This window comes from Myxocyprinus asiaticus, chromosome 1 (assembly GCF_019703515.2).
Source record: "Myxocyprinus asiaticus isolate MX2 ecotype Aquarium Trade chromosome 1, UBuf_Myxa_2, whole genome shotgun sequence".
NCBI lineage: Eukaryota > Metazoa > Chordata > Actinopteri > Cypriniformes > Catostomidae > Myxocyprinus > Myxocyprinus asiaticus.
In genome coordinates, this window is record NC_059344.1 from 46,755,743 (window position 1) to 46,769,248 (window position 13,506).

Below are 13,506 nucleotides of genomic sequence, written 5' to 3' on the forward strand. Positions count from 1 at the left end.
TTGCCAATATTAGGCAGGTGGTTTTAATGTTGTGGCTGATCGGTGTGTGTGTGTGTGTGTGTGTGTGTGTGTGTGTGTATATATATATATATATATATATAGATCAGTGACCAAGTCAACAGTGTAGACAGAGAGGTGACACAAGCTTCTGAAATTGATCAGGTAAGATGATATTTGACACTGACATTAAGGAATATTTTTTATGCTTTGATTTTTTTTGGTTCTGGTTGACTGGAAAAATGCTTGAAATGTTTGACAGCAGTCATTAAATTATATAATTATTTTGTTTAATATGAAAATGTTCATACATGGTTGCTACATTTTTGTTCTAATTATCAAAGTTATATCATAAAAAAAAAAATACTGAGATGTTTCGGGAAAAGGAAGGGAATAAGGGAAAACATTTTCACTCAATAAAAATCTTAATCTTAATAGGTCTTCAACAGAAAAGAACCTTTATAATAGATGGGCTATAGCAAAAAGAAAATGAAAGCACGAGAAAGCAAAGAGAAAATTGTTTCCGACAGTACTAACCTCCAGTTTCAGATATTCATTCTGTTCTTTGGACAGCAGGCTAAGGAGAGAGCTGCTGTGTTTGCGGGTCCGCACCAGGACCTGAATCTGCGTGTGTCTGGCTTGGAGCGTGAAGGCCAGCTGAAAGTGCACATGACTCCTTCCATCAAAAGAATACTCTGGAACCTCTATCAAACACACACAAATGTGTTCTTCAGACGCTATCCTTAAAAAGGATGGGTAAACACTGAAAAAAAAAAATGCACTGATAGAATATCACAGAATGTTCCAGGCGTGTTACATAAAGAAGCGCTACAAATTCATAACACTTCTGAATGTGATTTGTGCCAAGATTCTGTGTGCGTGAAAATCCATGCCTGGGCACTAACACTCTCCCTCCTACACAGAGGAATTCAAAGATATTCATTGCCCCACTGAAAAGCTTTACCTTAACATTCACAGACACATCACCCACTGTTTCCACAACCACTCAATCATTCTCTTTGGCAATGACTTATTTTCTTTATCTTCAAAGGCACAGTCTCTCTCACCTCCCACTTGTGAAAATAGCATTGTATGGCTTTCATACTTGCTAGAATTGCTGAGTAATTACCCTTTTCACACTGATGCCCACTGTACCCGGGTATGCACTGACAACTGAAGGAACCCCACTCGCCATGGCAACGACCCCTGGTACCGCAGGAGGGAAACCCCATATTCACACAGCTACTGTCTGTCATCAGGCATCCTGGAGTACTGCCAGAGGAGTCCGCAGATGAACCTAGGTCATAAAACTGAGAGAGATATACTGTATAGAATTCAAGATAACAAGACGGCAATATAATCGAAGGAAAGAGAACAAAATGACACACAGAGAGCAGAGATATAAAAAGGAGAAGGACAAAAAAATAACGGTTAGGATGCAGAACAATCCAGAGGGCCTTGAGAAGATGAGAGATGAAAGGAGCGCTTTTAATCTTATTTGTGTGTTCACCTTTTATCCAGCCTGCCATAATGAATATTACCATGCTGAGCAGGCTACAGCCACTTAGAAAAGCAGGCCTGCAGCTATCTATATCACAATGGAATTAGGAAACCTTGAGGCCTTAACTTTTCCTCATAACTGAACAACCACAAACCACATTAGTTCCAATTTTCCCTTTTATCTCATGACTCCCATTTATTCATGCCAGCTCCTCCTAAATGTAAGCTTATGAAGTGGTTGCAGCAAGGAAGATTTTGACCAGAGATATTATAAGGGGGAAGAGATGGACCACTCATAGAAAAAAGAATGGGATACATCATGATGCTCAGTATGGCTGTTGTAGGAATGGAAAAGTCCCGCCTTTAAGCTCAAAGAGCCAATCGCCTTTTTGAGAGAGTTTGTTTACATTAGAACTTAGCATGTATATTAGCTGGACCACACTGAAAATGACAGTCTTTAAGCGTGATTTGAGCTAAAGAAGCAACAGTTATGATGCCATTGTTGTCAGATTTTATTGCTGATTTGAAACATGTTATTGAAATGTAATCTTGACAAACGGTTTTGGCGATCTGGTCTTTTCCCATTCAGGTAGATAGGAGTTGTACTTTCATATCTATTTCCAACATAAAAGATAGCCACCTGGGGGCCTATAAAAGGGACTTCAGGTTGACCCTGTTTTGGAATTAATTGCAAACTAACTGGTCCTATGTGAACTGGTTAGTCAAGTACAGTTTAGAAATGATGATTTATCAAGTACAAGCACAGCAAAAGGGATGTAGTGATCCACTGAACTGAACTTGTCACTGTTTATTTTGTACGGGTGACACCTTTTCAGCATTTTTTTGCCACCATAATGCATACTTAGAATTCTCACAGGTAAGTATCTGAAAGACAGACTGCAAAAGTGAAAAGGCAAAAGGAACTGTTTGAGAAAATAGGAATGTGCAGAAGTTAGTCTAAAATAGAAACTCTACTTTAGTACTTTCTCCTCCCACAGTCTCTGACTTGCACTCCAGTCAAGTCCCATTTATGCCCCAGTACCCTAAGTGAAAGCTTATGTGCCTTTCTGTCTGGTGGCCACTGGTCAAATATTTTAGAGTCTAGAACTTAAACACTGAGTCAGAGTGTCACAATGAGAAGCAGAGAGCAACCCACCATAACAAACATTAACATACTGTAATGACGTGGGGCGAGATCATATCGGTACAATATATTGTGGCACAAATGACATGATCCATAATATCGCACTTCAAATAGCACTTCTTGTAAAGCGAGTATGTGAACTAGGTACCTAGAACTTACAGTACATGTCTACACTGGACACAATCAGCATCCTGCTGTATCAGTTTCAGGCTGTCCACACTGGAAGCGTCAAAGCTGCTTGTCATCTCAGAATGTTCACAGACCAAATAGTTGTGAGCTCAATACAATTACAATGAAAAGAACAACAGTAAAATGAATATAAAATCCACTTTTATATGATATCCATTAAAGAAATTCAGACACCCATTAAAAACTTTAAAAATTAGTTTATAAGATATATACCTCACACATAATTCACATATATGATATTTGTAATAAAATTAAATAACTTTATTTTAGATGGGCAAGGAAAATAAAGTCAGCTGTTTGTCAAAATAAAGGTGTGCAGCAATGGACACTTCCAGTGTAGACAACTTCACAAATTATAATGGGCAAGATTTTGTTTTGATGTGCTCCTCGCATCTGGTCTGGGCACGATGTAAGGCAGCACAGGGGAATAAATCCTTTAAAAGCAGTATTGATAAATGCAAAAATACTGGCATCTCTTTATAGATCTATGCTGGGACATACATTGACAACATCTATTCTTGTTTATTGCCTCCAAATTCATTTACACCCAACAATCACAGTGTATACTCATGTCTATTCCAGAGTCTAGAATAATAATGCATTTGCTCTTTTTTATTTTTTTTTTAAATCAGCCATTGGTATGCATGGATTTCCTTACCTTGCTGTCCACGATGAGGTTTCGGATGCAGCCAGTGAAGTGCTTATGTTGGAGCTGTGGGTAGATATATGGCAGGTTCTCATTCACTCCTCCAAGCTGAAGCACCTGTGTCCTGTTCAAATGCCTGAAAGCACATCAGGACAGGTCATGACATTTGCCTGAGACAATGACTGACTCAGTCTACTGACTGAGACACTAAATGAACTGTATGCTATGGAGATGTCATTTTCCACTATGGATTAACTCTGTTAATCATTTTACCTTTTAAACTGAGACCTTTCTGTAATTACAAACATTTCAATACATTATCGAGTCCATAATTGACAAGCAGATCACATATAGTGAGATTAACTGGTAATGAAGTGAGCAAGAGGAAGATAATTATTGTTTCATTGTCTGGTGCTCCCTGTCATGCTATAATGTGGAGGAAACATTTATTTTTAACAGTCTAAGCTTTCACCAGGACCATATTTTTAATACTCTGGTAACTGATTAAGTCATAGACTGACAAGTGTGAGTTGGTGTGAAAATAGAAATATAAAGGAAGGCAAGTGTTTTACTTGTCCATATTTGGTGTGACACCGGTAACTTCACAGGAAGTGTGGTCTTCTGTAGTTAGCCAGCTGCCCACCCCCTCCATCTCCATGATGGTGGCTCCTGCACAGCGGTCAAGTGTAAATCGCACCTCCTGAAAATAAATGTATGGTCAAAAAGAATCTTTATCACAATACAAATTGAATTGAAAAAAAAAATTACTTTCATGCAACGTCACCTTAGAATGACTACACATCCACATGCACACACAAACAAGAAACACAGAACAAACATACACTGGTACCTGTACACATATATAAAAAATAAAGAAACACTTAGACCCACAAACACAAACGTTCAAGCAAAATGTTATGATTTTACGCATATTTATGCAAGTTATTATTAGGTTCTTCTTACACCTGGGCATAGACCCTCAATTAGCCCTCAATTACCCAATTTTGCTTTTACGGACACTTAATAAATAATCTTCTAATTGAGATATTTTATGCTGATAAAAGCCACAAGTGAAATACAAGTGAAATAATGCAGCTATGTTTCTTCACATTTCAACCTTACTTCCCTCTCCTGTGGAGGCTAATGCCTCAGGCACAGTATTATTAAACACAAAGCATTTCAAGTTGCTAAAAGCTCCAATCTGCAATGTTCTCTTCACTCTCAGCAGGATGCTCGTATCCTGTTTGTACTGAACAATGAGCATTATAATGTCAAGCAATTTCAGACTGACCCTAAGGAAATTCCAAAATAGCAGGGCTGACTGACAAGGTAGCTCTGCCATAGAGTCAAGCAGTAATGTGGGTGTAACAGGTTTGGTGTGTTTTTTTTGTTTTGTTTTTTTTTTTTCTCCCAATTTGGAATGCCCAATTCCCAATGTGCTTTTAAGTCCTCATGGTAGTGTAGTGATTCGTGGTCGTGGTCGTGTAGTGATTCAAATGCGGAGGGACAATCCCCTCCGCATTTGAGACTGTCAACCCGCGCATCTTATCACGTGGCTTGTTGAGTGCGTTGCCACAGAGACATAGCGCAAGTGAAGGCTTCACACCATCCACCGCGGCATCCACGCTCAACTCACCACACGCCCCACCGAGAACGAACCACATTATAGCAACCATGAGGAGGTTAACCCATGTGACTATACCCTCCCTAGCAACCAGGCCAATTTGGTTGCATAGGAGACATGGCTGGTGTCACTCAGCATGCCCTGGGATTCGAACTAGCGAATTCCAGGGTTGGTAGTCAGAGTCTTTACCACTGAGCTACCCAGGCCCCTGTTTGGTGTGTTTTTTGATGCTGATGTGTCTTTTTTACTGTTTAATACAGAGATGGGGATTTGAGTTAATGACTCGGACTCGAGTCACACTCGAGACGCATTTTTATAGACTTCAGACTTGACCTGAAATGACATAAGAATCTGTGTCACATATTTCCCTGTGTGTCATGATAGATCGGACCCTTATCATATAATCCGATGACATAGTATTTCCGCATTAACCCCAAAATGTAATATGAGTCCCATGAAACCCAAGAGTCCTAAAGACTGTTAAAGACTTCAGACTTGACTTGTACTCCAGCGTTAAAGACTTCAGACTTGACTCAGACTCCAGTGTTAAAGATTTCAGACTAGACTCGGACTCTAGTGTTAAAGACTTCTGACTTGACTCAGACTCGTGAAGAAAGACTCAAGACTTGACTCGAACTCCAGCATTAAAGACTTGAGACTTGACTCAGACTCTAGTGTTAAAGACTTCAGACTTGACTTGGACTCATGACAAAAGACTCAAGACTTGACTCCGACTCCAGCATTAAAGACTTCAGGCTTGACTCAGACTCTTGACAAAAGACTCAAGACTTGACTCGAACTCCAGTGTTAAAGACTTCAGACTTGACTCAGACTCATGACAAAAGACTCAAGACTTGACCCGGACTCCAGCATTAAAGACTTCTGACTTGACTCGGACTCCAGCATTAAAGACTTCAGACTTGACTTGGACTTGTGACAAAAGACTCGAGACTTGACTCGGACTCCAGAGTTTAAAACTTCAGACTTGACTTGGACTTGTAACGACAGACTCTTCAGACTTTACGGAAGAAACCAAACCAAAAGTTATTTTCTTCCATTGTGCCAGTGAATAAGCATAAGTGAATACATCTACATTACATTTACATGATCTTTATGATCTATTAATGCATGGTATCTGACAAAATGTACAATATGCAACAAACAGTTACAGATATACAGTACATAAATGTCTATGACCAAAACTGAAACAGCTAACAAGGTAGCTCGAAGTATGATGATATGAAGTCTTGGATGAGATACTAAGACTTCCACCTCACCCAGAACTAATCTACAGAAGTGCTGGGGTTTATTCTGGAAGAATCTAGCAGAGTACAGCCAGAAAGGAAGGGTCTCTACACGATTGGGTTTGTGGGCTTGGGTTTGGCAATCAGTCTCTTGCTATCAGTGAACACTTACTTTGCTATTGCTCCTCACGTCCAGTCTGTGCCACCGTCTGTCTGCTACGTTGACGTTGCCCGGCAACTGGAGGACCAATGTACCCGAGCCATGGTTTATTTTCAGGGTGGGGGTGCCGTCGATCAGCTCTGAGAGAAAAAGACAGAGACAGAGTGATAATATGAAAGGATGGAAAGTTAGACATTTAAAGCTGGGCATAGGGAAGACGGAAGGGAGGACAAGCAAAGTTAAAGAATGAACACACAAAACCTTTGGCAAAAGCATTATAATGCCCAACTTACACCAGGCTTTTGACTAAACAAATGTCTTACAAATTCCCATAAATTCTCACTTTGTTTCACTTCACAAGATCAGGGAAGTAGACAGCACTACTATGCTGCAATTACTATTAACATCCCTCTGCATAATAGGATAAACATATTTTAAGGAAAGCTCTCTTTTTTCTGAGTTAGTCAATTGGCAAATTAAAAATTAATGAAGCCATGAAGACTTCCTTAGTCTTTGTATAGTCTAACAGACATCCTGTGCATAAGCGGGTGAAGACTCATTTCACATTTATCAGCATGGTTTTTGCTGTTAAATATGACCACCATGCCCACTGATATTTTAAGCGCATTCATTTTATTAGATATACCTTTATATTTGTCTTTATTTGTGTATCGCCAATCCATATCTCAAATATATATCTGCTCATTGTTTTTGTCATTGTCTTCGATGCTGTATTTACATTTTTTTATTTCTGTTAACAACAAGCCTTTCCTCTTAGCTCGACTATCTTGCAGTCTCTGGACCTCACTGTCTTTCGGCCATGAAACGGAGAGGGGAACTATCTTCAGGCAAAATGTTTTCTCAGCACTGTATAAGAGGTGAGCTGAACTGCAATTAAGCCATCATCAACCACTAGAAGCTTTTCAAAACACATGTACTCACTTCATTAGCTCAAATCAAATGACTGACTCCCCAGACAGATTGGCCTGGCTAATTCCCTCACACCACCATTAAAACGGGCTGATTTATATCATCCATCTGTGCTTTTTTTCTCGCTTTCAACTTATTATTTCTTTCACAGCTGATCTCACTGAATGTCTCTACCGGTGAATGTCTGCCATCATCCACCTCCTCTGTTTTAACCCATTCAAGCAGCTCAAAAGTGCTAAGGGACTTTCTCTTGCTCTCTCAGCTGTGGGGGAGTTTGGTTAGCACATGCTGAGAATAAACTCAAAAGAAGCGCTAATGTAAATAATGACTGAGAAGGATTATTTAATACAATACTTTAGAGTTGTTAGCTCAACAGGTATTTTTATGAGTTATCTAAATCCTGACAAAAAGCATGCCTGAACACATTAGGTGGTTATTGTTGGTTTTTCATAGAAAGAAAGAAAGAAAGAAAGAAAAGAAAAGAAAAGAAAAGAAAAGAAAAGAAAAGAAAACACACAACAAAAGGAAATATATTTTTGTTTGGAAGTGTATCCAAGGAGAAAAATTAAATGGCATGTAAATGCCATTTTATTCATAGGTCAACAGGAAGCAATCTGCACTTTTTGTCAAAGCATTTGAAGTCAAATTGTATTGCTTGTAACTTCCTTAAACCTTCAATCATTCCTTTTCACCCTCCACAGATGAGCTGGAATGTTTTGATTGGGATATGGTTTAGTATACATACAATCAAATACACAATTTTATGTTCTTATACTATATTCTTATATTATACAGTACTATATAATATACTATTATTATTGTAATGTACTATTATTATGCTCTCTCTCTCTCTCTCTCTCTCTCTCTCTATATATATATACAGGTGCATCTCAATAAATTAGAATGTCATGGAAAAGTTCATTTATTTCAGGAATTCAACTCAAATTGTGAAACTCGTGTATTAAATAAATTCAATGCACACAGACTGAAGTAGTTTAAGTCTTTGGTTCTTTTAATTGTGATGATTTTGGCTCACATTTAACAAAAACCCACCAATTCACTATCTCAAAAAATTAGAATGGACTGAGGCTGGGGTCAAGGCATTAAGAGCCACCACACACAGACGTGTCAAGGAATTTGGCTACAGTTGTCGTATTCCTCTTGTTAAGCCACTCCTGAACCACAGACAACGTCAGAGGCGTCTTACCTGGGCTAAGGAGAAGAACTGGACTGTTGACCAGTGGTCCAAAGTCCTCTTTTCAGATGAGAACAAGTTTTGTATTTCATTTGGAAACAAAGGTCCTAGAGTCTAGAGGAAGGGTGGAGAAGCTCATAGCCCAAGTTGCTTGAAGTCCAGTGTTAAGTTTCCACAGTCTGTGATGATTTGGGTTGCAATGTCATCTGCTGGTGTTGGTCCATTGTGTTTTTTGAAAACCAAAGTCACTGCACCCGTTTACCAAGAAATTTTGGAGCACTTCATGCTTCCTTCTGCTGACCAGCTTTTTAAAGATGCAGATTTCATTTTCCAGCAAGATTTGGCACCTGCCCACACTGCCAAAAGCACCAAAAGGTGGTTAAATGACCATGGTGTTGGTGTGCTTGACTGGCCAGCAAACTCACCAGACCTGAACCCCATAGAGAATCTATGGGGTATTGTAAAGAGGAAAATGAGAAACAAGAGACCAAAAAATGCAGATGAGCTGAAGGCCACTGTCAAAGAAACCTGGGCTTCCATACCACCTCAGCAGTGCCACAAACTGATCACCTCCATGCCACGCCGAATTGAGGCAGTAATTAAAGCAAAAGGAGCCCCTACCAAGTATTGAGTACATATACAGTAAATTAACATACTTTCCAGAAGGCCAACAATTCACTAAAAATGTTTTTTTTATTGGTCTTATGATGTATTCTAATTTTTTGAGATAGTGAATTGGTGGGTTTTTGTTAAATGTGAGCCAAAATCATCACAATTAAAAGAACCAAAGACTTAAACTACTTCAGTCTGTGTGCATTGAATTTATTTAATACACAAGTTTCACAATTTGAGTTGAATTACTGAAATAAATTAACTTTTCCACGACATTCTAATTTATTGAGATGCACCTGTATATATATATATATATATAATGCACACATAATCCTTAATACAGTATGTGTATAATATGTAAAAAAAAAAACAAAAAAAATTTTTATGACAAAGCCAGCCCAGGTCTAAAGGCTTAATCTGGACCACATTTTCAGAGGCAGAACATGTTTGATTTTAGAAGTGTTCTGTGTACAGTATGCATGATTTATGTAACCCCAGTAGAAAATTGTATGTGTAGTGTGTGGATGCAGAAATGAACCTGCAAGTATAGGCTTCAGTATTCTATTGTTCAAAACTGATGTGAAACTACATGTCATGATTTACAAAGTTGAGTGAAATAACCACAATTTTTCAATTGTCCAATTTTTCAATTTTTCAATACTTTTCAAAGGAATAGTTCACCTAAAATGAAAATGGTCATTATCTGCTCACCCTCATGTTGTTCTAAACCTGTATGCTGTTATATTTTCTGTGGAACTCAAAATAAGACATTTTATGACAATTGTTATGCAGTTTTTACCATACAATGACAGTTTTAAGTGACCATGGGCTGTCAAAAAAACAAAAACAAACATAAAAGCACAAAAATATTGTCCATAAGACTAATGCACTATATTACATTATTTAGAAGCCATATGACAGCTTTGTGAGAGGAAAAGCTGAATATTCACTGATCTTGTCTTCATCTATGCCAAAGGGGAAAATAAATAAATAAATTGGCATGCAAATGGTATTTGATCATATGACTTAAGAAGAATTGGAATATATGGTGCACCAGTACATCTGGTGCATAAGTGTTTTTCAACCTTTTTGGAGCCCCAGGTCACTATAAACTGTTGTATGGCAAGAGCTGCATAACAATTCTTCAAAAAAAATTCTCCTTTAGTGTTCCATAAAAATAAAAAAAATAAAAAAAATAAAAATAGTAGTTCAGAATGACACAAAAGAGAACAAATTATGACAGAATTTTCATTTTTGGGAAAACTTTCCCTCAAAGTTTTTAAACTGTTCCCATCTTGTCTGTTTCTGTTTAATTCTACCTTATTCTAGTTCTCTGAGGTTTGTCTCTAGGCAGAGTCCCCATGGGACCAAAGTGTTGAGCAGGAGGTAACACTGAACATGCTGGGTGAGGAACAGTGCTGTTGTAATCTGGGCTGAGGAGCCCTTTTCAGAGGGGAGCCCCTGAGAATCGGCTCCCCTACTGTTACTGATTCTGTCACCAATCCTGTCCCAGATATGAAGCATTGCTCACTGACAGCAAGACAATGTCTTCTCAGGTTGACATGACATTTTAGAGTGTAGATGAAATAGGACTGAGAAAAGGTAGTGCAGCATAAGCGAAGACTTACAGTATGAAGAGAGAAAGAAAATGAGAGACAGAAAAGGTAACCGGCACAAGTCTGTGGTTGGCATTGATTTGGAATGAAATGAGGGTAAGCAGTGAAGGTGTCTCTGTAAGACTGACAGAAAGGGGATGCTATTAGATTGCAGGAAAAGAGAGTAAAAAGTAAGGTGCTGTCCTCACGTGGTTGTGTCATGCAGCTGGACAGTGACGTTGGACCTCTGGCCAGCACTCTGCACTACATATGTAAATGTTGTATACAGGGAACAGAGTGTGTATGTAATTAGGCTCCAACATGTTTTTGCTTTCAGAAATTATCCCTCGGCGGTCACAGGGGGTCGCCTATGCTCTCTGCTCCTCATCCCTAATTCATGCTGTCCTCCCTGCAACATCACTACACATTAATCCCTCTGTCAGCGGGAGGAAAGATGAAGGGAGACTGTCCAACTCCCCCCAAATACCCCCCAAAAGCATTTGCCCTTTTAAGCTCGAGAAATGCATTCTCTTTGCATGTCCCAAGGGAAGAGCAGGAGGGCCGACAGCATATGGACCCTGATAAATCCCACCCAGTGCCTCTCCCCACACCGGCACAGGAAATGGGCTGAAATGCTACAAGTTGAAAGGGATATCTGAGAGTTTCTGTTGCATGATGTGTCTGAGAGGGCCGACTGTGAAGAAGGTTTCTCCAAATTGACCGTAATGCACGCATCACACTCTGGGTGTAACTAGGTGTAACTGTATCTCTCCGCTCACTTTCATCTGCCAGACTCTCTATCTGTGTGTGTGTGTGTCTGCGTAAAAGCTCATAACCACAATCATGAACTTGAAAGTTCCATGGGCCTAAATGTGTCTACATTACTAAAACATAGTGATTTATATACTGCATTCAAACACATTACTCACATGTTCAGTCTAGTGAAATAATTAGATGTATCATTCATATTACTCCCTCTATCATGATTTATCTCAGTGTTCTGCTGAAAAAAGAAAGTCATACACATCTGGGATGATATGAGGTTGAGAAAATGATGGGAGAACTTTCCTTTTTGGGTGAACTATCCCTTTAAGTGAGTGAAATTTAGAATCAGTCCTTTTATATGTCCTACACTCATCAGTGTTAGCTTTGCATCCTTGAAATAGCTAAGAAATTAATCAAGTATGCCATCTTGTCATAAAAAGCCTGGAATTGCTCGTCAATTCCCTGCACATTATCTTTGGTCAAAAGTGTGTTCAGACGTGTAAATGACCTCATGAGGCTGCTTACGATTCAACAAGTGTCCTTAATCAAGCAAATTAGATTTGTCAGTCTAACTTGTCTATTGATTCGACATGCTCACCCACTAAACCTTTTTCTAACCTTGAAAAGAGACTGTAACCACCAATAAGACTGATATGACATCTTCATGCACGTATCCTTGCCCATTTCCGTCAATCAAAATTAATTGAGAAAGAGGTCAGAGGTTGCAGAGAGAAAATTAATCCTGCTAGGGATGAGAAAAGTGTGTTTATTGGAGGAGGAAATCTTGCTAGAGGTAAGTAATGAGGATTGGTCTTTAATACTGAAGCCACACGTGGATTTCATGCTTGGTTAGAGACAAAAGCGAATGTACGAAGCTACGCCTCAAGCAATTCGACTGATGTGCGAATCGCCTTAGGCTAAAATATATACATGCCTTATAATACATACACCGATCAGCCACAACATTAAAACCACCTGCCTAATATTGTGTAGGTCCCCCTTGTGCCACCAAAACAGCGCCAACTCGCATCTCAGAATAGCATTCTGAGATGATATTCTTCTCACCACAATTGTACAGAGCGGTTATCTGAGTTACCATAGACTTTTTCGGTTCAAACCAGTCTGGCCATTCTCTGTTGACCTCTCTCATAAACAAGGCATTTCCATCCACAGAACTGCTGCTCACTGGATGTTTTTTGTTTTTGTCACCATTCTGAGTAAATTCTTGAGACTGTTGTGTGTGAATATCCCAGGAGATTAGCAGTTACAGAAATACTCAAACCAGCCCATCTGGCACCAAAAGGGGAAACTTAGTTTCCACTGTGTTAGTTATTCACAAATTTGATTTAAAAAGGCCTTTCATGGGAGGTAAGTCGTACAATTGATTTCAGGTTTCACACAACAGTTTGCAACCAAAATTTAAAGGGACAGTTCACGCAAAAATTTAAATTCTGGCATTATTTACTTACCCTCATGTAGATCCAAAATTGAATAATGTATTTTTTTTCGTAAAACACAAACGTTGTTTTAATTAATTTTGAGGACCGCCTTTTCAATACAACAGCAGTGGATAGTGGATAGTCACTTTCAAGCTTAATCTTGACATCTGTTGCGCATATGTGAGTTCTATAAGAAAAGCTTGTTCACAGGGGCTTGCATTTTCACACGAGAACTTGCACTATTTTGCACTAAAATTAAGTTCTCATGTGAACATACTGTAAATGCCATAGTAAGCAAGCTTCTCTTTTAGTCCTCATAAACATGCAACAGACGTCAAGATTTTCACTAAAAATTGTGGAAATATTTTCTATAAAACCAATATTTATAATGCATTTTAAAAGCATTTTAAATTAATTATACTGCACTCATAATGTCTCATAATACAATTTATAATGTTATAACTTC

The 13,506-nt window shown here is 38.7% G+C and overlaps 1 protein-coding gene across 1 annotated transcript in view; it reads right to left on the bottom strand.

Moving 5' to 3' along the window:
- LOC127443208 (neural-cadherin-like) overlaps positions 1-13,506 on the bottom strand; it is a 379,800-nt gene that overhangs the window by 43,402 nt on the left and 322,892 nt on the right. Inside the window, exons 24-28 of the mRNA XM_051701811.1 lie at positions 6,517-6,644; positions 4,049-4,176; positions 3,489-3,612; positions 1,127-1,307; positions 535-701 (exon numbers count right to left, since the gene is read on the bottom strand). Coding sequence (XP_051557771.1) covers positions 535-701; positions 1,127-1,307; positions 3,489-3,612; positions 4,049-4,176; positions 6,517-6,644 — 728 coding nt within the window. The remainder of the gene's footprint in view (positions 1-534; positions 702-1,126; positions 1,308-3,488; positions 3,613-4,048; positions 4,177-6,516; positions 6,645-13,506) is intronic.